General features: G+C 45.3%; 1 protein-coding gene and 1 pseudogene across 1 annotated transcript; one reads left to right on the top strand and one right to left on the bottom strand.

Moving 5' to 3' along the window:
• Positions 1-10977: 10977 nt before the first annotated feature.
• On the bottom strand, positions 10978-11478 carry LOC124510773 (60S ribosomal protein L23a-like; annotated as a pseudogene).
• Positions 11479-17937: 6459 nt separating this feature from the next.
• Positions 17938-24999, top strand: SDR42E1 (short chain dehydrogenase/reductase family 42E, member 1). The gene is made up of 3 exons (XM_047079269.1): positions 17938-18020; positions 22725-22818; positions 23633-24999. Exons 2-3 carry the CDS (start codon positions 22751-22753, stop codon positions 24744-24746), a joined length of 1182 nt encoding a protein of 393 aa, XP_046935225.1. The 5' UTR covers positions 17938-18020; positions 22725-22750; the 3' UTR covers positions 24747-24999.
• Positions 25000-25585: the final 586 nt, after the last annotated feature.

Below are 25585 nucleotides of genomic sequence, written 5' to 3'. Positions count from 1 at the left end.
GAAACGCCCTGCACCTTTGTGTGCTCAGGACCAGCGAGACGAGTGGGCAAAGGCTGGCTGGAGGCAGCCTGGGATATATGAACAGAGAGGCAAGGAGGGAGGGGGAGAAAGGAACCCCGGCACGCTTCGGATGAGCACGGATTAAGCACACTCACGCAGGCATGTATTTCCTGGTGGGTCATTGAAACCGGGGAGCCGATCCCTATAAATACCAGACCTCTTCCCATTCAGCAGCTCCCCCAACGCCACCTGACACATGGAAACAACACATGACACGTAGACGTACTCACCCACAACACACGCACATTTTTTTCTTTTCCGTGACCTCTGGAGCGATAACCAGGTGGATAATAATTGACAGAATTCAATCCAAACAGTGACTAACAAGACCTTTAGTTCACAGAAAAACTCTTCGCCGGCAGGAGCCGGTGGTATGACTGTCAAATTCTTTTTCTGACTCGGGCGTGTGTGTGTGTGTGTGTGTGTGTGTGTGTGAACGCAGGCAACCAGAGAGGTCTGGAAGATCTGGAAGGGGAAGGCTGTCCTGAGTTGGCATTCCTGCCATCCATCTCCCATCTCCGACAGGCTGAAGTGTTGAATGGAGAGGAATATAAAATCCAGAGGAAGAGATTCTTGGCCGATGTGCTGGTCTTGCCAGAGGGGAGGCATGCCAGGCAGAGATGAGAGCAAGGCTAATACAACCACCACGGTCACTATCTATTGGTATTTATTTGTGCCAGGGGCCGCGTTCCTTCGCCTACTTATCCATTCATTCTTCACTGAGATCCTTTCCCCTGCCGAGCTCTGCTCTAGGCATTGGGACTCGGCAGTCGGTACCCTCAGTCTCTTGGAATGTAATCTCCTTGCGAGGTAGATTCTGGTTTTGTAGTGGTTTTACAAGAGAGGACACTGAGGCATAGAAGGTCAAGAGACTTGCTCAAGATCACAAAGTGGGGGCATCAGGCAGCCTTGTTCCAGCGGCTCTGAGCCCCTCTACTGCCTGCTTTAGGCAAAATATAAAAGGCAATCAGTATATTATGTACTGGTCCCTCCCTGTTTTAGCCTTGTTTGAACCTCATAAAAACACTTCAGGGTGGGTATTACCATCCTCATTTGCAAAGAGGAAAATTGCAGCTGGGAGAGATACTTTCCTTTTATAAGGGCAATGGTACCTGACCGCACCATGACTCACTGAACCCTGACACCCTACCAACCACCAGTAACGATGCCGACAGCCCCAGAGGGTGCCACCACTGGGTTGGGCCTGGGGCGTGTCTTCTGTGTGCTCGACACCTGGCTGGGAGGCTGGAATTCTGATAAAGACTGGGTGTTGGCATATCCAGAGGGATAAGAAAATATCTCACTTGGGGGGTCAGATTACCTGTTTTCAAATCTCACCTGAGCCCTGGCACTTAATACGTAGAGAGTCGGGTGGGTGACTCCACCCCGATAGACCCCTTCTCAGCTGTAAAATAATAAAAATACCAAGGTAAAGGCACTTAGCTCATCCTGCCTGGCACACCAGAAGGAACCCCAGAAATGCTGGCGATTCGTGCTTTTTATCAAGAAAGGAAGAACTTCAGGAGTAGGATAAAGTGCCCAGGGGAATATATACTCGTCCCCAACTATGGCTGAATATAGCATGTGCTGAGGGGCCAGGAGGAGGACAAGGACTCCAGTCACGGGTGACGTGGGGGAGGCAGGAGGAGTCTATCTTGTATGGAGGTAGAGAGAATTTGGGACAGGGAGTTGGGGAAATTGTCTCTGATCTCAGATGAGCCTTGCTCATCTGCCCTCAGCCCGCCCAGTTGCGAAGGCAGCGCTCCTGGGCTCAGAGCTATCTCCAGGCACAAGGGGACCAGGTGGGAAGCAATGACTTGTGGACCTTATCGTATAGTGGAACTGGGTGGGGTGGTGACAAAGCCCTTACAGGGGTCTTATGTGGGGCAACGGCACCTCCTGTCTGCCCTCCCAGCCACACAGACGCCTGAGGTGGGGAGACATTGCTGGCTCCAGGCCAGGAAGCAGTGGGGTGAGGATCTGAATTCCTTGGCTGGACCTGAGATCTCCTTCTTTCCACACACCCAGCTCCCTTCCGTCAGCCATGTGCACATCCCAGGTGCGGGCGCCTCCCCGGGCCTCGTGGCCTCACCAGCCCAGGAGGATTCAGTCAGGATAGCTGTGATGTCAGATAGCTTTCTAGGTGAGGGTGAAGGATTGGTTTTGGCTCTTGGCTGGGGCCCTTGGCTCTTTCTCAATGGCTCCCACACTGGGGCTGGGACTGAGCGCCCTGGTGGGTTTCCAGGTATGTGCACGCCCACCAGAGATGAAGCAAATCTTCTCTGGGTAGCAGCCCCCAAGGCTTCTCAGCTGCTCAGTCCTGGGGCTCCGTAGGGGCGGGCCAAAGCTGCCATGACATGGAACTCTAGGTAAGGATGTTCCTTGCGCTCCGACAGGGCAGGGGGTACACATATTAGGAGGGTGAGTTGTAAAGCCTCATGGAACTGAGTTCACATCCTGACTCAGTTACTTCCTAGCCCTTCCGTGAGCCTCTGTTTCCTCTTCTAAAGAAAGGGAACCCAGCCCCAGGGTTGTTTTTAAAAGTGAACAACACGAATCTTGCATTGCACGTGGCACTAATAGCCACTCTTCTCTTTGTTGGGCGCACTCGCAGCCTCTTAGCCCTTTACACCTGGGCAGGAGGAGAGGTTCCTGCCAGCCTTCTCCTCACTCATTTATTTCTCCATCCAGTTCGCCACACAGCACGTCCCCTTGCCATCCATCTGACACGTGCTTAAATGTCACTTCTCACCTCTCAGCCTGAGTATCTTCCATCACCACCATATTCACCCCTTACCTGCAGTTAGCTCCATTCATAACTCTGAACCCAGATTGTTTATTTTTAAAATAGTTCTGTCTCAGGGGCGCCTGGGTGGCTCAGTCGACTAAACGTCTGACTTCGGCTCAGGTCATGATCTCACAGTCCGTGAGTTCGAGCCCCGCGTCGGGCTCTGTGCTGACAGCTCAGAGCCTGGAGCCTTCTCTGGATTCTGTGTCTCCAGCTCTTTGCCCCTCCCTCGCTCGCACTTCTCTCTCTCTCTCTCTCTCTCTTTCTCTCTCTCAAAAATAAATAAACATTAAAAAAATATTTTTTAATTGTTCTGTCTCCCCCGATAGACCATGAATGAACTTCATGAGGGCGTGAACCTCATCTGGTTTTTGGGTTTTATTCCCTGTGCACTAAATGCCTAGCCTAGTGCCTGTCCCTTTGCATGTACTTTATTTACATTCATTGAAAGAATAAGGAAAGAGCAAAACTCTACAGAGTGCCTTCTGGGTGGCACATTCTGTACCGGCCTTGGAGGAATTCAGCAGTGAGTAATATGGATCCAGTTCCTGACCTTGGCATATAGCTGCTGCAGGAGCCGTGACTAGTGGGGCTGGATGGTGGGGGGAAGGAAGGATTTTAGCCAACTGGGAACACAGAGGACCACAGGGTCCTAGTGCAACAGAGGGCTGTTCTGCCTCTGCATGAGGACTTCCTCCATCTGGCTGAGCTGATTTGTATCTCCTTTTTCCCCCCTCATTTTGTTTTAGAGCTGTCCTTGAGGCCATCCTTGCTTGGAAGTGTCCCCCCCTCTCTCTCTTTTTTTTTTTTTTTGCAAGTTTATCCTTAGCTTTCCTAGGGGAAGGAGGCATTTGGATCAAGTTATGTTCTTGCTGGGGCGCCTGGGTGGCTCAGTCGGTTAAGCGTCCGACTTCAGCTCAGGTCATGATCTCACAGTGCGTGGGTTCAAGGCCCGCATGGGGGTCTATGCTGACAGCTCAGAGCCTGGAGCCTGCTTCCGATTCTGTCTCCCTCTCTCTCTGCCCCTCCCCTGCTCATGCTGTCTCTGTCTCTCAAAAATAAATAAATATTAAAAAAAATTTTTTTAAGTTATATTCTTGCTGATGCCAACAGGTCAATGTGCTGCTTCCTTCTACCGACAGAGGTGCCTTTTGGAAGGCACCTTCTGAAGACAAGATATCTTACCCAAAAGAGAGGATTTCCCACCCTGGGCCAAAGTAAACAAACAAACAGAAACATTGCTGAGAGTCCTAAAATGAACACTTTCTTAGAATCCGTGGTTCTTGAGTATAGAAGGGAATGTGAAGAAGTAATTTCCCATTGGACTCTGTCTGTAACATCTCCACTAAATGGTCATCTTGTCCACTGTCAGCACACCTCTGATGACGGGCACAGCAAAGCCCTTGAAGTCTGACTATCCAGTTCTCCTCAGGGCACCCATGTGGTTCAGTCGGTTAAGTGTCTGACTCTGGATTTCGGCTCAGGTCATGGTCTCGCGGTTTGTGGGTTCGAGCCCTGCATGGGGCTCTGTGCTGACAAGTGTGGAGGCTGCTTGGGATTCTCACTCTCCCTCTCTCTGACCCTCCCCTACTCATGTTGTCCCTTTCTCAAAATAAACGCATACACTTAAAAAGAAAAAAAAAAGAAAGTTCTCCTCTAGACCGAGCTTGACCGTGGTACTTGTCCTTTCTTTGTCACTCGGAGTCACATAGACCGCATCTAGTTCCTGCTTCTTTCAACTATTTGAAGATTGCTTTCTTCCTTCTCCAGGTTGATAGCCCTCATTTCTCTTAACTGCACCTTATACACAGCAGAATATGGTGCAACGTGCCTGAGGCAGCCACATTGTTCAGAGTTCAAACATTTAAAAAATCATGTTGTTGCAATAGTTGAACAACATGTCGTTTTGGTGAATGTAACCGGGGTGGTCTTGCTGGTAACCCAAGTTTTGTTGTGATTCTTACACTTTTAGATGATAAGAAATGTTCTAAGTGTGGATTTGGAATTGTACAAATATATATCTCATTCTCCGTCTCATACTGTCAGAGGGTAAAACACCAGGAGAAGACAACCCAAAGTTGGGACTAGATCAAGTTGTTCTGTTATTGACATGTGTGGGGAGAAGACGTCTAAACTGCACAGTTATCATTAATTCCAAATAGGTCTATATCTTATTTGTTTTATAGGATTACAGGGCACCTAATTTCTTCTAATTTCTGTAGATGGATGTTTTTTTAAACCATTGTTCTTTCTAAACTATATGCTATACTATATATACGTATTTTTTTAATGTTTATTTTTTTGACAGAGAGAAAGGGGGGGGGGCGGACAGAGGATCCAAAGCAGGCTCTGTGCTGACAGCAGAGAGCTCGATGCAGGGCTCAAACTCACAAACCATGAGATCGTGACCCAGGCTAAAGTCAGACACTTAACCAACTGAGCCAACCAGGCACCCCAGGCTATGCTATATTTTTAAGTATGTCTGAGCTGCATCCCCCATGTTTGATATGTATTATTTGCATTATTGTTCAGTGGAAAATGTTTTATTTACTTTACTTTTAAAAAATTATAATCCAAGTTAGTTGACTGAAAAATATTTTATAATTTCCACTAGGATTTGTTCTTTGTTACATGGGTTATTTAGAATTGTATTTAATAATTTCATATGGGAAATTTTAGTGATATATTATTGCACTTTCTAGCTTCATTTTACTCAAGTTGAAAAACACATTATGTGTGATTTCAGTCCTTTGAAATATCTTGAGTCTTACTCTATGGCCCATCACACAGTTGATTTCTATAAATGTTCACATGTGCTTAGAAAGAATGTATATTCTGTGGTTGGTTCCACTGTTCCATGCATATCAGTTAGGTCTTTCCCACCTCTCTGATTTCAATTGTTCTGTATTCTTACCTTTCAGATATGTCTTTTCAAAGCAACATGTACTAGGCACTTTTTTTTTCTTTTCCAGTATAACAGTCTTTGTCTTTTAAGTAAACAACTTAGTTCCTTTACATTTAATATAAGTATTGATATGTTTAGCTTGAAATCTTTTGTTTTACTGTTTACCTTTTGTTAGTCCCTTCTATTCTACATTACCTTTCTTCTACTTTCTAGGCTTCCTTTGAATTAATCATTCTTTGTTATTTTTCCACGCTCCCCCTTCATTACCTTGACAGTTGTGCACTCTTTGTGATGCTTTTAATAGTTACTTAAATGACTTCCCACAGACCAACGTGACTTGTTATTTTTGCTTTCTTGGTATATACCTCATGCCAGGACCTTTGAACACTTGTACACCGCTCCCCACCATCTGGATGTATATGGTATAGTTGTTGTATATTTGTTTTATAGAGTCAACAACAATATAGTTGTTTTTATATTTGTTTTATAGAGTCAACATTCATTTATATTGTCCAACAAAGAAGTTACTCTTTTGCGGCTTCTCATTCCTTCCCATATCTCCACGCTTGTCCCTGAGATCACTTTTCTTTAGTATAGGTGCTAGTGATGAAATCTTTGTTTTTGTTTTTCTGAAAATGTTTTCATTATCCATTTTTGAAGGATGTTTTCACTTCAAGAACATAGAATTTCAGGTTATCAGCTGTTTTCTAGCAGTATTTTGATGGCTTTGAGGAGATAGGTGTTATATTTTATCTGGCTTTATTGGATAAGCTCTCAGCAAGAGAGTTGATCCTGTTTATCTTATCAGCCATTAACAGAAGCAAAGTTCCTAAGTCTTTTTTAAACCATCTGGTAAGGCTCAACTCTCCCTATGCTTGTAAGATATTTTATTTGTATCAAAATGGAAACCCTGTTAAATTTGATGTTATTAAGATTGGGTCCACTACTCTCTCCTCCTAGCAACACATCATGGAAGAATCTAAGTGAACCTTCTCATAGTTTTATAAGTGTAAAAGCAAGTCATTTCATAAGATATTCATTCATTCACCACATATTTACAGTGTTCTTACTATGTGCCAGGTGCTGTTCAAGGTACTGAGAATACAACGGTCAGTGAAATGACTTGGTTCCTGCACTCAGAGAGGAACCTAAATTCTATTTAAGGAGCAGACCAGTAAATAGACAATTACAATATAGCTCTCAGAGACATACCTCAGGAAACCTTCTTTCAAGTTGATATTAATCATCTGACATTTCTGTATCTTGCCAACAATAATATGAAAAGTGACCTTGTCAAATCCCTTACTGAAATCCAAAATCAGTGTGCTTATTCATTCCACCAATCAGTAGAGGAATTCTAATATGAAATATTTATTTATTGATCAGTCATGTTAGGTCCCAGTAACTGTTGATTCCTCTTCTAAGATTACCCAAACCATTCTTTTTCATAAGACCCGCGATGAGAATCAGTTCCCCTCTCTTCCATGGTTTTCAGAAGACATTTTCTTTCTCTTTTTGAAAAAGACAAAAATTGGGAGCATAGGGCTTGCAGAGCTCAGAACTGCTTCTCGGAGTAATTAATCCATGAATATGCCTATGACATCGAAGGTGTTTATAAATAAAATCCAAGTCTGAATTTTAGCATTATAGAGAAAGTTATCCTACCTATAAGTTTAGAAGTTTTTATGTTGCAAAACTCTTCCTGTGTAATCTTCTTAGAAATCTTTCATGTGATTCTTGCCAGTAATTTCCTGGGACTGTAACTAAATAATTGGACTGCAACTAAATAATAAAACTGCCTAGATCAGTATTTCCCAACTTTTGTACTTCATAGATCTGTGCAATCTTTTCAAAAGGTGAGGGGTAGACATTGAATCTCCACTATTTAAGTTTGCCAAGTGAAAATGCATTTAAAAATCAACTATCAACGGGAGTGCCTGGGTGGCTCAGTTGGTTAGGCGTCCAACTTCGGCTCAAGTCATGATCTCACAGTTCGTGGGTTCGAGCCCCACATGGGGCTCTGTGCTGACAGCTCAGAGCCTGGAGCCTGCTTCAGATTCTGTGTCTCCCTTGCTCTCTGCCCCTCCCCCACTCATGCTCTGTCTCTCTCTGTCTCAAAAATAAATAAAACATTAAAAAAGCTTTTTTAATAAAAAAATCAACTATCAACGGTCCACAAAAGAAAAGATATTTTAACACTAAAGAAAAGTAGACAGTGTCAGAATAAAATGTGGTCTCTTATACTGAATAAATTAAACTTTATGAGAAACTTCTTATATTGTCCTCATTTTTCAGAGAGCCCCCCAGAATGGTAAAAGTTTTGTCACTAATTGGCAGCAAGCAATGGACTGTCATTTGGGAACCAAAGTGAGAAAGGTATAGGGCCCTGCTCTTAAGACAATAGAACTTCACACTCATGAGACTTAAGGAAGAAGTTAGAGATTCTGTCCATAGGAAGTGGTGTGCTAAATCCTGATATTTTGATCTCTGATCTTGTTCTTGGGTTCATTTCTTTCTCTTCTTAGCACTAACCACAGCAAAGAGCAGAACGGCGTCAAGAATGAAAAAGTGAAACCCACACACATTAACATACACTCATTAACCCATTGTCCTTGCCTCCCATACATTGTGTATCAAAACAATAACATTCGTAAAGAGCCAGCTTGAAAGATCCCTGAGTTCTATTTTGACTTATCCACTTATTTACCGACAAGGGGTCTCCACCTAATACAGCTCTACTTCTCAGAGATACATTAAGGAATCAGCATGTATAAAAATCTTTCTGCCCGTGTATCCAGATCTCTCTCCCTTCTCCTTTTCCCTTAAATGTCTTGAAATGAATCTATAGCCTCTGTCTCTGTCCTCACTTCCTTTCCACCCTCTTGGGAAGGACCAGAGTATGAAAATTCTACCCTGAATAGAGAAGAGAATAATGGCACGAATGCCCCACTCTCAATGGCTGAATGAATGTTTTGCCAGCTTCTTCCTGCAGCAGAAGGAAGGCCACGAATCTCCTTCCATGTCTGTCGGCCAAGCCCGAGCAATCATTCCATCAAGGCACTGATGGTAACATGACTTCTGAAAGCAATTATTTTTTTTTAAGGTTATTGATTATTTTTGAGAGAGAGTGAGAGCACGAGTGGAGGAGGGGCAGAGAGGGAAGGAGAGAGATACTCCCACACAGGCTCTGTGCTGACAGCTGGGCTCAATCTCATGAACCGGGAGATCATGACCCGAGCCGAAATCAAGAGTCAGATGTTTAACCGACAGCCACCCAGGTGTCCCTGGGTGCAATTCTTAAATGTGGTCTAGAGATGGTAACCACTTTTCACTGGTCCATGGTGACCTGATGGTCATCATTAAGTGCAATCTACTGATCTTCATAAGCTGAATTCATACAATTTAAAGGATTACCTTCAGAGACTATATAGCTTTCCTCTCTTTTTGGCATTAAAATATCTTTTGGTGAATGAAATGGTGGTGATAGGATATCACAAGCTAGTTGTTGCTTCTGTTTTGATGCCCTTACGTGGCAAAATTAAAAGCTGGCAAGCCTACATGTCTCCCCAAGTTTTGGTGTGAAATCTTCCCAGTGTTCAAAATTCAAAAGAGTCTCACTAACAGACAATACGGTAGCTTTGAGTGAGCTAAGTTCTGAAATGCAGCTCTGCTATTTACTTGACTGTGTGAACTGCCCTCTCTGCTCTGAGCCACAGTCTTGCACCAACAGCGGGATAATAATTTGTACCTCATATTGGTTATAAAGCTAATATATGTAAAAGGCCTGGCATATCAGAGTTTTCAATGGCAGCCATTATCACAAGGATCTTCTTGGTGTCAACAAAAACTCCTTTCTTTCAGTTTCTGTCCCTTCCTTCTAGGGACTTACAAATTGAGAAGTGGATGAAAGCAACCAATGTACAGTTTGGCATGGCTTCCCTCATATAGTCAAGGCTCCCAGGCTGGAAGTTCACAGAAGAAAACATACTTGCATCTGTATCTCCAGAAGGGAGATTAAATCTAGGATGAGTCTATTAGAAAGACAACATTTCAAAATTTGGGAGCACAGCTGAATACCAAAAGTAAATTACACCATAAGCCAGATGTTCCAGGAACTTCTTTTCCATTTTTTTTTTTCCTTTTGCCTGAAGGGAAAGTTTGAGTTCATAAAAAAAACAATGAGCAGAAATTGCTATTGCAAAATTGTTCATGGTTATTTAAAATGAGCCCATTTGAAAATAATCAAAGATGTGCATGATGATTTATAGAGGAAGTTGTTCATTTCAGTGTTATTTATCATATGTAAAGCATAGAAGCATCCTAAATGGCTAACCATAAAGGATTTGTTATATAAATTACAGGACTTTCATTTGATGGACTGCTATATGGCCATTAAAAATCATGTTGTAGGGGTGCCTGGGTGGCTCTGTCGGTTGAGCCCCCGACTTCGGCTCAGGTCATGATCTCACAGTTTGTGGGTTTGAGCCCCGCATCGGGATCTGTGCTGACAGCTCAGAGCCCAGAGCCTGTTTCAGATTCTGTGTCTCCTTGTCTCTCTGTCCCTCCCCCGCTCATCCTTTGTCTCACTCTGTTTCTCAAAAATAAATAAGTGTAAAAAAAAAATTTTTTTTAATCATGTTGTTGAAGAATATTTAATGACTTGGGGAAATGTTTGCAACATTTCTTGAGAAAGGAGAGCAGCTTACAAAGTAGAATATATAGTGTGATCATATTTTTTGTCCTGATAACCCAGGTATCAGCTAGAACTTTCCAAACGCTGGGATCCAGATAATATTGGCTCAAATTCCGTATCCCACGGCCTTGCCTAGGTTTCTTCCAGATCCTAGGGACCTACCCTTCCAGAATTTTTTCTGTGTCTTGTCAGTCACTGCCTCTCTCAACCATTCTGGATTCATTGTGAAATTCAACTTCTCTTTTCTGTTTGCAAAACAAAATGTATAGCAGTAAAGTCAACTGTAGTGAAGTTCCTCCTAGTTTTAAAGACCTGGGAGTTGGGCCTGGGAGAGAAGGAGGGGTAGAGGAATCATGTACGTCACTGTAGTGGGGTGAATAGTGGCTCCAAAAAGATATGTCTACGTCCTAGCGCCATGCACCTGTGAATGTGACATTATTTGGGAAAAAAAGCGTCTTTGCCAGTGTAATCAAGTTAAGGATCTTTATTTGTTCCTTATTTTTTTATTTTTTTATGGTGAAAAATTTATATTTAGATTTTACCAGCTTGACTCAGTCTACATGATCCCATCTTTGTTGGCATGTCCAAAGCATCATAGTCAGGAGCCAGTTGAACATATGCCTTTTTTTCTTTCCATTGGGCCTGATCAGCGTGTTGACGTTGGCCATGTCAATGTCACAGAGCTTCTGCACAGCCTGTCTAATCTGGGATTTATTGGTCTTGACACCCACAATGAACACAAGTGTGTTGTTGTCTTCTATCTTCTTCATGGCTGACTCGGGAGTCAGGGGGAACTTGATGATGGCCTAGTGGTGAGCTTGTTTCTCCTGGGGAGCCCTTTTGAGGATATTTGGGCTGTCTTCAGAGACACAATGTCTTGTACTGTCAGAGTGTGGGTGACCTGCGGATCTACTTTTTTGTGTGACTGTGGACGCCTTTCAGCACTGCTTACGTGGCCTTCAAAGCCTCTGCTTTGGCTTCGGCTTTGAGAGGGGCAGGGGCTTCCTTCTTCACTTTCGGTGAAGTTAACATCTTTAGATTAGATCATTCTGGATCAGGATGGACCCTAAATCCAATGACAGGTATCCTTATAGGAAATAGAAGAGAAAAAGAGGGAGGGCCATATGGGGTGAAGGCCCTGTAAAGATGGAGGCAGAAATTGGAGTGATGTGGCCACAGCCAAGGAATGCCTGGAGCCTCCAGAAGCTGCAAGAGACAAGGAAGGATCCTCCACTAAAGGCTTCAGAAGCAGCATGACCCCAGCCACACCTTGATTTCAGACTCCTGGCCTCCAGAACTATGAGACAGCACATTCTGTTGTTTAGGCCACTCAGTCTCTGGTAGTTTGTTGTGGAAGATAACACAGCCACCACAGTGTGTAGAACACTGACAGGAACTCTACCTTCTAAGAAGACCCTTCATGTCCTCCTACCTCCACCACTGTGGACTCCACTGAGCTCATAGGTCCTTCCTTGAGCTTTTCCCACTCTCTCTTTAACCCCCTCCTCTTCCTCCTTCCCTTACTGTCACACCACCTTCAGCTTCTCCTCCCTCTGCCCTGCAGAGTTAGCAGCTCACAGCTCACTCAAGTCCTGGTTCAGGATGTGTGTGTTCCAGAAGCACATCACAGCATCTCAGTGAGGGCAGCCTCACCCTTCTAGTAGCTGAGCACACTCATGTTGGAATCCCCTTGTCTCGGCTCTTTGACTCAACCCACATCCAATCTATCAAGGAATCTTGCTGGCCCTACCTTCAGAATAGACCCCCTACCTGATCACTCCACTGCTGCCAACCTGGTCCGAGCCGCCATCACCTCTCACCTGGATTGCAGCCACAGCCTTCTGATAGATCCCTCTGATTCCACCCTTGTCTCCTTACAGTCTACCCTCAACCCAGCACCAGAGAAATAATTGGATAACCTCGACCCTGTCACATCACCCGTCTGCTGCAAACCTGCCAGAGTCTCCCCATCTCACCCAGAGTCAGTGTCAGAGCCAAAATCCTTAAATGGCTCCATGGCCATATGTTTTGTGCCCTGTAGCTCTTGGACCACATCTCTGACTTCCGTCTCCTCATTCACTCCATTTTAGTCACAAGGGCCTCCTTGCCAGTCCTCAAACATACTCCTGCCTGGGAGCTTTTCCCTCAGCCTGGAATGCTCTTGTCCACTTGCCAAATTTCCTGGCCTCCTATATTTCCTTGCTCAGATGTCTCCTGCTCAGTGTGCCCTGCCCCCCACTTCCTTTCCTCTTAACATGCTCTACATTGTCCCATGAAAATAATGTCAGTAACAAATGCATGACAACAATAACAAACTCTACACTCGGTCAATCTATCTACCAAAAGTGAAATAATTGCCATGAGGGTGCTGATATACTTATTTAGAATGAAATATGAAGGGCACCTGGGTGGCTCAGTTGGTTAAGCATCTGGCTCTTGATATTGGCTCAGTTCATGATCTCACGGTCATGAGTTTGAGCCCCACATTGGACTCTGCACTAACAGTGCAGAGGTTGTTTGGGATTCTCTGTCTCCTCTCTCTGCCCCTCCCCTGCTCTCTCTCTCTCTCTCTCTCTCTCTCAAAATAAATACACATTTTTCAATAAATAAAATGAAATATGAAATCTTTTTTTCTAACAGCTGATCATTAAGCATCATTTGGGGCATTTAAGTCAAAAAGAATTCAAATCCTTTGATCTGGCTGATGGATTTGGCAAGGTGGAAGGCTGTGCCAATTATATGGTGAATATCTTCCATAGGTTGAATGAGGTAAATCGGCCACAAAGTTATTGTAAAATATATTTAAGACACTCGATAAGATTATTTAAGCAAAAATATTATCCTGCGATTGTATTGAAATTAACTGTTTTGATTTACTCAGCTGGAGAACACCTAGTTAGTTAAACAAGATGCTTCTTAGTGAAAGAAGAATGGCCATTCACAGAGCCAACCCACTGGTAGGCAGAGGCCCCTGCCCTAGTCTCTCTCTCTTTCCGCATTCCCAAGTCCGGTGGTCCATGTGGTGCCCTGGCAGTGTTTCATTTCACATCCTACCATCAGTTTTGCGTCACTCCACAGGACTTGAGAAAGTGGTACAGGAGCATGGTGTTTTTAGACCCTGGAGGGGAGGAAGTGAGTGAGAGGGCAGCTCCATGGCCTGGCCTCAGGATGGATTGTCTAAGAGATATTCAAACTCCGAAGATGGCCAAGATTAACCTGATGGCACCCTGGGATATTACTCTTTCGGGAGGCCCTCAGGAAAATAGAAAGGAAGCAGAAGGAATGGCAAGAGAGTATGGGTCCAAGACACTTTGCAAGGCAAAATTAAATGGATATCTGAATGAAGGAAAAGAAAATGTCAAAAAAATGCAGCCAATGCCAGGTATTGCTTGAGATAAGGAATACACCTTTGGACATGAGGTTCACACAGGTGGACGGTCCCCATCAATACCTCCTAGGGGCAAGCTTATACATGTTCGGGGGTCTCTCGGGCTGCGTTCAGAGTTGAAACCAAGATAACTAATGACTTCTTTTAGGCAAAGGATGTAGATGTAGAAGAAAAGAAAGCTGGAGGTTGAATCGTGGGTTGTACCCAGTTAAGAGCTGGGAAGAATATACAAAGGGGCCAAAGAAAGAAAATGGAGAGGACGGGATGAAGGACGAGGAGGAAAAGACTGAGAGGAGCACAGTGAGCAGACTGAGAGAGCATTCTCTCAAAGGAGAAGGGGTTCCAAAGGGAAAGGGGGTCAGTGATATTGCCAGTGACAGAAATTCAAACACGAGGCGACTAGCGAGGAAAGGTTCTTTGCCAAAAAGAAAATCTAAACAAACGGTGAATTTTAATTTGTCTTGCATCACTGAATCCCTAATGAAACATCTGCACAAGAATTGCATTTAGTATCATATAATGAACTGGTAACACGGACAGCACTGCCTTTTGTAGATGCATCTGAATAGGACACACGTTGTTCTTTCAAGAAACACCACCTGAACGTTCCTTACAAACAAGGAGGGAGAAATCAAAGGGACTTCATTTCTATACCTTGCATGCCTATTCATATTATATTGTACTGCCGTGGTCTCTGAGGGAAGAACGCCTCTGGGTACGCAGTGGGTTAGGTAAACACCCACTAAATATTGATGCCTGCATAATTAGGATGACTAAAATAATCCTGGCATAAAATTACCCGAGCAGTTAGACGAGAGACAAAATGAAGTAATTTGATCATGAAGATTAATACAAGCCGACTCTCAGTTTTCAAGGCAGCTAATTGGAAAGCATTTATTATTCAAACCTTACTTTTCCTTCTGCTTTGTACTCTCTCCTCCTTGCCCTGAGAAGGAGGAAGGTGACAGCAGCGTCCGGGGCGGGGGGCGCAAAGCCTCCATATTGAGATGGTGGAAAGGAGAATTATGCTTATTTCCCTAAGGCAATGGTTCCTCAACTTTTACCTGTATTGATTCTGCCTCCTATGACACGCTTCTGTGGGCATGTCCAGAATGATGGGCCATCCTGTCCTCTCCTACTCAGACAACATTGCAATTACAATGAGACTGACAATATTGTAGGTGTAATCTGTTTTTAATGACAGTTGTATGGAGATGTCTAATGTACATATCATAAAACCCACCCATTTAAATGATACAAATCAGTGGTTTTTAGTATTCGCACAGGTGTGCAGCCATCACCACATTCCGTCACTGCAGAAAGGAACTCTGCACCCATGACCAGTCACTCCCCATCTCACCCCAAACCTCCCAGCCGCTGGCAACCACCAATCGGCTTTTTGTCTCTATGGATTTGCCTATGGACATGTCACATACGTGAAATCATGCAGTACGTGGTCTTGTGTGACTGGCTTCTGAAGCTGGCTAGTAAAAACACGAGCATAATGTTTTCTAGGGCCATCCATGCAGTAGCCCATATCACTACAGACGGCCCCTGACTCCAGACTTACAGGGGTGTGACTTTCGATTTTTCAACTTTCTGATGGTGAGAAAGCTGTGGGCCTTGGGTAGAAACCACCCTTGGAATTGGGAATCGGGAATAAGGATCTGTTCCCAGGCTACCGATTTTTTGGACGATCCTCTCTCGTGACTCCAGGCAGCAGCAGCAGGCCAAAGCTCCCAGTCAACCACACGATCAGGAGGGGGAACAACTGAGACACAACCGTCTGTCCGCCTACAACAGTTCCGTTTGTCACTTTCAGTACAGTATTTGACAAATTACACGAGACACTCACCACTATTATAAAATAGGCTTTATGTGAGATGATTTTGCCCGACTGTAGGCTAATGTAAGTATTCGGAGCACATTTAAGGGAGGGGAGGCTAAGCTGTCATGTTCAGTAGGTTAGGGGAATTAAATGCAGTTTCGACCTACGATATTTTCAGTTTACGATGGCTTCATCAGGACATAACCCCACTGCAAGTCGAGGAAGACCTGTACTTGGTTGCTTTTTACAGGTGAATAATACTCTATTCGTATGGACAGACCACATTTTATGTATCCATTTACCCACTGATGGGCATTTGGATTACTTCTTCTTTGGAGCGCTTATGAATAATGCTGATGTGAATATTCCCGCCCAAATTTTGCACACGTAGTCTTGAAGATGATCTATAACAAAAGCAGCTAACATTGCCCAGGAGGGGTCTGAGGAGGACACAGACCTCACCTCATTTCATCAGTTCGGGACTCTTCTATACAGAGCCAGGGTTCCAATCCCCACTGCTCTGACTCCAAGGTCTGTTCCTTACCTCCTTGCTATACTTGCTCTAAGCCTAAAGACTAGAAAGGGAAGTTATTCATCACTTCATGCTCACTACTATACTATAGGTGAGACGTTAATATGACACCTCCTAGCTGATCACAACACATCCTGTCTGAACACCACCACCCCTGAAAGTGTGGCCTCCTGGAGAAACGATCTCGAGGGGCAGACAGACACCCTCAAAGTGTATCAGTGTTTTCAGATGCTGCGGTGTCCTGAAACCACAGCAGAGCTCTGAGGAAGCTCCAGCAGCAGTCAAGAGGTTAATTCTGAGAAAGGGTGGAATATGGGGGTCTGGATCACGCCCTCTCCCACCTACAGACTTCTGCTGTCTTGCTGAATCCTCCTGGACAGTCCCAATGTAGACAATGGTCTTTCCCTTCAGATTAATTGGTCTGAGTACTATACAGAACTGTGTCTCCCTTTTCCTCTCCCTCTCCTCTCCTTTCGATCTCCACAAATATCGTTAGCCTCCAGTGCCTCTTTATTCCTCAGGCATGTGGCATTCAATCCTGACTCTATGCTTTTGCCCTGTTATTTTTTCCACCAAAATGTTCCTTTCTTCTCTTCTCCTTGGGCCACCTCCTACTTGTTCCTTAGGGCTCAGGTCACAAGCCACTTCAGGAGCTGTGTCCAAGGGAATCAGTGGGGTTGGACAGAAACCCCACTCCTCCGCAAGCCAACATGGAGCACCCTTAAAAAGCACAGCACTGGGGCTCCTGGGTTGCTCAGTCGGCTAAGCATCCAACTTTGGCTCAGGTCATGATCTCGTGGCTTGTGAGTTTGGGCCCCGCATCGGGCTGTCCGCTGTCAACGCAGAGCCTACTTTAGAAAACTCTGTCCCCCTCTCTCTGCCCCTCACTCGTGCATGCTTTACCTCAAAAATAAATAAACAATTCTTTTTAGGGGCACCTGGGTGGCTCAGTCCATTAAGCGTCCCACTTCAGCTCAGGTCATGATCTCACAGTTCATGAGTTCGAGCCCTGTGTTGGGCTCTGAGCTGACAGCCCAGAGCCTGGAGCCTGCTTTGGATTCTGTCTCTCCCTCTCTTTCTGTCCCTCCCCAGGTCATGCTCGCTCGCTCTCTCTCTCGCTCTCTCTCTCTAAGATAAACATTAAAAAATTTTTTATGTAATAAAAAAAACTTTTTTTTTTTTTTAAAGCACAGCATTACAGGATTCTGATGCGTAGCAGACCCTACTGGTGTCTTGCTTTCATTCCCTCACACCTGGAACCGGAAAAAAACTAGGGTAAATCAGGGACACGGGAAAACATATAGACATACATAAACGTGGAGACTCCGAGCTAGAGAGTTGAAAAGACCTGGAGAGTGACTATTCAGTAGTTTCATGGAGCCTCATCCATCATCCATCCACCTATCATCCATCATCCATCCCAGCAGTACTGACTGAGCTGAGCACCGCCCCCCTCCCCAGTTACCAGTCACTGTGCTCAGCCCTGTGGGGACACAAAAACGGAGGCGGAAGTCTAAAAGCAGACAGTGGAGGTGGGAATAGCTGTAGGGATGACCCTGCAAGGGCTCCCGCGAGGCTGGAACGCTCGGGTTGGGCACCTGAGAGAGATTCCTGGAGTGGACCTGCTGGCCCAGCCCAGGTGAGGATGGGAGAGGCCGCACATCATAGAGATGCCGAGACCTCCGGGCTTCCTAGAGAGGCCCGGAAGTGGCTCCAGGAGGCCGGCCCGACGGCTCCCGCGCGCAGCGGGGGTGGTCGTGGCGGACGCACCGGCCTGGGGCGAGCGTGTCTCTCACGGCCTGCGTGCGCTGCCGTCTCTCGCCACTGTGAGTGGGCCCCGGGCCTGGGTCGGGAGGGCCACCGCCGCTCCGCCGGGACCCGGGGCCGAGCTGGCTGTCGGTGACCCGGCCCCTACCCGCGCGTCGTGGCGGCCGGGGTGGGACGAGCCGGGCGGCAGGTGGTACGGGGCGCGGGAGTGAGTGACGTCCACCCGGGTGATGGGAACGTCCTTCCCTTTCCAGCGCTCTCTCGGATTCCAACGAGCCGGGCGCCGCGTGGCTTTCTAGAATGTCGCGAAGACCTCACACACTGTCTAGGCGCTGGGGGTTTTCCTTTTTTCTTCGTGTGTGTGTGTGTGTGTGTGTGTGTGTGTGTTTAACAGCAGACACCCCCCCCCCCGCCCCAAGCTCAGAGTTTGCAGCAGGCATCTGTATCTAGCTAGACTTGATCACTTGTCATTTCGCAGTTCCTAGAAATACTACCTTTCCATAGGACGGGTGGTTCCCACTTACAGTGGAAGTGTGAGGTTCCCACTTAAAATGAATGTATTTCTTGTAAAAAGGTGAATAGATTTAAATAAAACATAATAAGTAATAGTAGCAGCGGTGGTACAGCCTTGTCTCAACCCCAGGGGGGGCGACACACAGGGTTAAGAGCCAGGCCTGGCTTCAAGAGCTAGTAGCTCAACCAGTACAACTTGCATAATTTGTAGCCCAGTGGGGGGGGGGGGGTAGTTTAAGATATTTTTTTCTTCCAGCTTTATTGAGATAATTGACCTAACACTGTAAATTTAAGGTTTGCAATGTGATGATTTGTTATACTGTGAAATAACCAAAATAAAGTATGTTAACATCTCAGGCACCTCACATAATTATTGCGTGTGTGCTGAGAACTTTCAAGAGCTACTCTTAGCAGGTTTCAGGTATATAATACAGTGTTGTTGACTGTAGTCACATATACTGCTGTATACTAGTTCTCCAGAACTTACTCTCTCTTATTATTGGAAATTTGTGCCGGCTCATTTCCTCCAACCCCCAGTCTCCAGTAACCACAATGCTACTCTCTGTTATGAGTATATCGACTTTCCAGTTAATTTTCTTTCCAAGTGTATTTGGCCTTTTAGGTTGTATACCTCCCACCCCCTTCACCTCTATCAGGGTTACTCTCCTTATCTTTAACAACATCTTTATTGCTTTGCTTGATATTAAACACAAATAATTTTTAGATCACGCATGGAATTTGAACAGCACCATTTCTAAACCCTCTAGCCTCAATGTATTTTCCTGATCTCAATCCAGTAAGAACACAGTTACCTTTTGCCTCTAGGTAGTACTTGGGCAGTAATTTAAAACACACCATCACAGGGTTAAACTACTTGGAGTTATTTTATCTTGCTTAAAGCAAACGTAGTAAAATTTTATTTTTATGAAAGCAGGCTTCAATCCTCCTATCTGTTGTGGACTCCAGTGGCACCTAGATTTGTATATTACATTATAATACCAGAGGGTTAGTAACGTCATCAACTTGAACTCAAGGGATGAAGGAACTGTGTGCATAATCTAAGGTTCTTATTACTGATCCTTCGCATTTAATTAGGTCTTTGTAAGTCTAAGGTACCCGTAGTCATTTTTATGAGTTTTCTCATAACTTCCCTGTGAGATGTCAACTTTATTACCCTCACTTTATCTTAGTATTATCAAGAGGTCAGGCGGATTTAAATTTCATTTTTTCCTGTTTGTAATTAAGATTCCTTTTTTTAGATCATGTACTTAACTTTAACCCATATCTGATAGAATGACTGCTCAGGTCAGATGTGACCCTTCCCCCCTCCACCCAGAGGAAAGCAATTACTAAGCTGGGTTTTGAAAGAGCCTTAAAGTAATTGTGATTATAAACATTGGCCTGAGTGCCCAGCCCCAGGAGGAATCAAATGGTAACTAATTAATAAAACAGAAGCCATGAAGAATGTAAAAGTCAGGCAGCTAGTTGAAGAAAAATTGTATATGCTTCTTCTCCCTTCTGGCTTAGTGTTCTTGGAAGTTTGTTGCAGTTTTCTGGGAGATGTGTTTACTGCGGTGTTTTTTGTTTTTTGTGTTGTTTTCTGTGCTTTTTGATGTAGGGAGCCAGGAAGCAAGAAGGCAGCTCGGGGTGGGGATGTTAATGGCTGGTGATCTGTGAAGGTTTTACCCACCTGGTGGATAGGCTTCTTTTCCTCGTTGTCTTGCCCCATCATTACTTTTCCCCTATTCATTGCCACCTTTCTCGTCTGACCCCTTGATCAGGTCAGTCATACAAGTTCTCCCCTCGGATCCTTGTGGCAGTAGTTGGAAGCTGATGAGAAGGAGGGTGAATAGACCTGGCAGGTCCTCTGAAGCATTAATAATGTGCACTTGTACATTCCCAGCATGATTAATGTGCACATGTGCCATGACTGACCTGTGGTCCTGTGACTGGTCCGGAGTGGGTGGTTTCAAAAACAGAATAATTAAGAGATTAGGGAGAATTTCTGTTGGAATTTTCTTAATTGGACTCTGAGGCCTGGTCCATTTTCTGAATCCCTTACTGTGGAATTCTTGTGGAGATATTAAGAATACCTTGGGGCGCCTGGGTGGTTCAGTCTGTTTGGTTCAGTCAGTTGAGCATCTGACTTCGGCTCAGGTCATGATGTCACAGTTCGTGGGTTCGAGCCCCACGTCGGGCTCTGTGCTGACAACTTGGAGCCTGGAACCTGCTTCAGATTCTTTGTCTCCCGCTCTGTCTGTCCCTCCCCTGCTCGCTTGCTCTCTCAAAAAAAATAATTAAACATTAAAAATTTTTTTAAAAATCTTAGACTTTGTTATCTGGCATCCTATGAATCAGAACTCTGTTAGCCAAACAGAACGTTTTCAAAGCCTGTGTGTGTCGCTTGGGTTAATGATGGCACACCCCTCAGACTCCGCCTGGGTGCTGCCCACTGTGGGCTCACTCAGTTCCTCGCCGGCTCACCTCCTGATTTCAGCGGAGCACCCTGGCATTGTGTCCTCACTGATAGGCCTCTAGCACAGCCCTGTCACCTCTTACCCAGACCTTGTCGGTTTTCAGGCTCTCCTTCCCTCTGGGAAAAGTTTGATCTTTTGCAAGGACCAGAGGGCGCGTGGCTGTTGGGTTGTCTGCAGAATAGAATTTACGTTCCCCTTCAGGAGCTCAGAGGTGTCTCCAAGCTGACCCCAGGCTATCTTTCCCACCTGAATCACTTATTAATTGCCCAACACAGCCTTTCCCGTCACCGTTCTGTTCATTCATGATGCTCCCTCAGCCTGTCTCAGCCTGCCTCAGTCCTCTTGTTGTCACCCTTCAGCTCTGATGCCCACTTCGCAGTGAAGTCTTGTCTGATGTGCTCTTCAGAGTCAGTTTCTCTCCATGCCCAGCTCAGTGCTCCCACGGCACCTTGCTTACACCAACACGGGACAGCAATCTTGTTTCCTCCTTTTCACCTTGTAGTTTAGCTGCTTCCAAAAGCCTCACTCCATCATCAGTTCCAGAATGCAGGAGCTCCGTCTCATTTAGCTTTGTGTTGTTTTCATTCCGTAACCCAGACTTCTGTTTGTTTATTTACTTAGAGAATCGCAAGCAAGCTCCACGCTGCCAGCATGGAGCCCGATGCGGGACTCACGCTCACAAACCGTGAGATCATGACCAGAGCCAAAATCTAGAGTCAGATGCTTAACCTACTGAGCCACCCAGGCACCCCTCAGAATTTCTTAGGAGAGAAGTTTAATGAAAATGGCAATGTTAAAGAAAGAAAGAAAAGAAAGCGGCAGTGTTCTTTGACTTACACAGCGATGACTCTTACACACTGCAGAGCCCTGCATCATTTGTGCCCAAAACAATTTTACTCAGCTGGGTGTATTTCACAGTGTTCAAAATCACCCGTAAATTCAACAAATATTTGTTGAACATCTGCCATGTGGTAGGTTCTGGAAAAGACATGTCAGTGGAAAAGGCAGAAGGTCTCAGTTCTCATGGAACTTATGTTCTATTGTAAGGAGAGCAATAGTTTAAAACAGAAAAGATACTTTCAGGTGATAAGATGTGCCAGGAAGAAACAACAGCAGTATTTAAGGTCAGGGGCTCTCCCTTAGGGCAATCAGAGAAGCATCCCTGACTGAGCAAGTGACATTCAGGCAGACCTAGCGATTGGGAAAGGTACAGCCGGGCAAAGAACAGCCCTTCCCACTAAGGTGAAATAGAAGGTGTGTGTAGCCCTCAAGTTGCAGACGGGCTTGGCATCTCAAAGGGAGTCCAGTGGGCGGCGGGAGAACGCCAGATGAAGTCAGGGAGGGAGATTGCCGCCACATCACGGAGATACAGGGAGGAAGTCTGGGTTGAAATATCAGTGACTGACATCCACTGTGTTTAGAAACAGCCTCCGTAGCTGTCCCACCAACTGACCTCTCTCTGCATGGTGGACTGGTTAGCTTTCCTGGCGATCTCAGGTACTTAGTACGGTTATGCAGAAGAACTCGTCAAGCATTTCCGCAACCCTGTGCTTTTGAGAGATGTGACCTTGGTACGTGGAAAGGTAATGGGACAACCAATCCCCAAACGCTTAGAGCTCCAAGCAAAGAAAGTGTGAGAAATGACATCACAGAGTGCCCGTCCTCTGTTGGGCGTTCTGCTGAGTCTTCATAAGCCTTGTTACCAGCTCCCCTTTTCTGATGCAGCACTAGGCCAGGTGGGGTCAGTAACATTGTTGCATTTCTTTCTACTAGGTCCAGTGAGCTCCTGACTGCCACCTATGGACTCCCGCAAATCCCCGAAGGAAACGGTCCTTATTACAGGAGGAGGTGGCTATTTTGGTTTCCGGTCAGTGCATCGATAAACATGTCTGTGGAATTATTTTATTGGTAGTTGCTGGAAAAAAAATGACAGCTTTTGACTCTGACATGAGTACAGTGTAGACTTTTACTCATTTGAACAGTGTTAAACCAGAAATGAACTAGGTTGCCCACTGCTCAGACATTGAAATTCAGAACTACAGATATATACTACTTTAAGAAAGATTCTTTGTAAAAGCATTAAATTGGGGGCGGGTGTAGATAATGCGCCCACCAAAAACATTTTAAAATAATACTTACTCTTTTTTTTAATGTTTATTTATTTGTTTTTGAAGAGAGAGAGAGAGAAAGTGAGCAGGGGAGGGCAGGGAGAGAGAGAGAATCCCAAGCAGGCTCCACGCTGTCATCACGGAGCCCGATGCTGGGCTTGAACTCACGAACCATGAGATCACAACCTGAGCCGAAACCAGGAGTCTGAGGCTCAAGTGCCTGAGCCACCCGGGTGCCCCCAAATAATAAGTTATTCCTTTGCAGCTCTGTTATCATTCATGAATGTCCCAAAGAATGGATGGTGGGTCCTAAAACAGAGGGGAAAATGGAACCTGTAGTTGCTACCATCTATGTGAGAAGATAGAAGAAGCAAGGATATGTGGATCCTCAGTTTTGAATGTTTGTGTGCTTACATAAGGGATTGTTGCACAATGAACATGTAAAGCGAGGGGACTCAGGATAAGCCCAGTAGACTTGGGTCAGCCCCACATTGATTGGTAAATTATTTTATGCGGTTTTCGTCAGGCATAGCTTAGTCACGATTCGATCTAACTTGCTTTTCCTCGTTTCAGCCTAGGCTGTGCTCTGAACCAGAAAGGATTCCACGTGATTCTCTTTGACATCAAAAGCCCTGCTCATCCCTTGCCAGAGGGAGTCAAGTTTATACACGGAGACATTCGCCACCTCTGTGATGTGGAGAAAGCCTTCCAGGATGTGGACATTGCATGTGTGTTCCATATCGCCTCTTACGGCATGTCGGGGCGGGAGCAGCTGAATCGAAGCCTGATTGAAGAAGTCAACGTCGGGGGCACAGACCACATCCTCCAGGTTTGCAGGAGGAGAGGGGTGCCAAGGTTAGTTTACACTAGCACTTTCAATGTCATCTTTGGAGGTCAAGTTATCAGAAATGGAGATGAATCTCTGCCTTACCTACCTCTTCACCTCCATCCTGATCACTACTCTCGGACCAAATCTATCGCAGAAAAGAAAGTGCTGGAGGCCAATGGTGCTACCCTGGTAAGAAGTGATGGTGTCTTGAGAACCTGTGCTCTGAGGCCGGCTGGCATCTACGGGCCTGGAGAACAAAGGCACCTTCCCAGGATAGTGAGCTACATTGAGAGGGGTCTCTTCAAGTTTGTGTATGGGGATCCTGGGAGCCTGGTTGAATTTGTCCACGTGGATAACTTGGTCCAGGCTCACATTCTGGCCTCAGAGGCCCTGACAGCTGCCAAGGGCCACGTGGCCTCTGGGCAGCCCTACTTCATTTCGGACGGCAGACCCGTGAACAACTTTGAGTTCCTCCGGCCTCTGGTTGAGGGCCTGGGCTACAGGTTCCCATCCATCCGCCTGCCCTTGACCCTCATCTACTGTTTTGCTTTCCTGACAGAAATGGCTCACTTCCTTTTTGGTCGGGTCTACAACTTCCAGCCCTTCCTCACCCGCACAGAAGTTTACAAAACTGGCGTCACACATTACTTTAGTCTAGAGAAGGCCAAGAAGGAGCTGGGTTATGAGGCTCAGCCATTTGACCTCCAGGAAGTAGTCGACTGGTTTAAGGCACATGGCCACGGCAGAAGTCCTGGGGGTCATGCCTCCGGGTGTCTTGTTTGGGATGGGCTGACGGTCTTCCTCTTGGTCATAGTGGTTCTCATATGGCTGCCTTCTCCTGTGGCTCGATCACTCTGAAGGAGCTAGAAACACGGATCGGATCGGATCACACTTGGTGAGATGGTTTTCAAGAAACACAGTATTAAACAATGTATCTATCTCTATCTAAATCTACATCAATATCTAGGTAGATAGATACAAATGGATACCTGGTAGCAAATCTTGGCTCCTCAAATTGCTACTTAATAGATTCTTGGAAGGGCACTTGGGTGACTTAGTTGACTCTTGATCTTGGCTCAGGTCGTGATCTCACGGTTTGTGAGCTCGAGTGGCAGGGAGACTGCTTGGGATTCTCTTTCTCCTTCTCTCTCCCCACACCCCACCTCAAAATGAATCAATAACTTAAAAAAAAAAAAAAAAAAAGAAAAGAAATAAAAGAACAGATTCTTGGATGAAGTCTTCATTTCTTACCTTCTTGGACCAAACAAACCATGATAGGAGAAAAAAAGAAGCAAAGATCAGTTTGAGATGCGGTTTCGTGTGTCTTCCTCCTTTTGATGGGTACAATAGAAGTCATTTTGGAGCCACAGAGCGAGATGAGGAAAATTGGAAATGTCTTGAGTTTCTCAGAAGTCAAAAATGTACTTACTTCTGTCCTCTACTATCTCTGTCCAGTTACAGTAGACTAAAACATGCACTGATACAGCAGTGGCAAAACACTAACAGGCTTGAAACTGTGTGAAAACCACCAAATTGGGTCAGATCCCTACAGACCAACCCTCTGAGGAGGTGGAAGCTTTTGAGAGACATTATATGAGCCATTCATTCCTGTAGTTTTTAGGAATTACTCTTTGCCCTTTATGATATAAGGGCGTTACACCTGTGTGATCACATGGTAAGGTTTGATTTTTAAACAA

Source organism: Lynx rufus, unplaced genomic scaffold (assembly GCF_022079265.1).
Source record: "Lynx rufus isolate CCGP_SWC_20201006 ecotype Redwood Valley unplaced genomic scaffold, mLynRuf1.p SCAF_16, whole genome shotgun sequence".
NCBI classification, from domain to species: Eukaryota; Metazoa; Chordata; class Mammalia; order Carnivora; family Felidae; genus Lynx; species Lynx rufus.
This window is presented reverse-complemented; position numbering and strand designations above follow the sequence as displayed.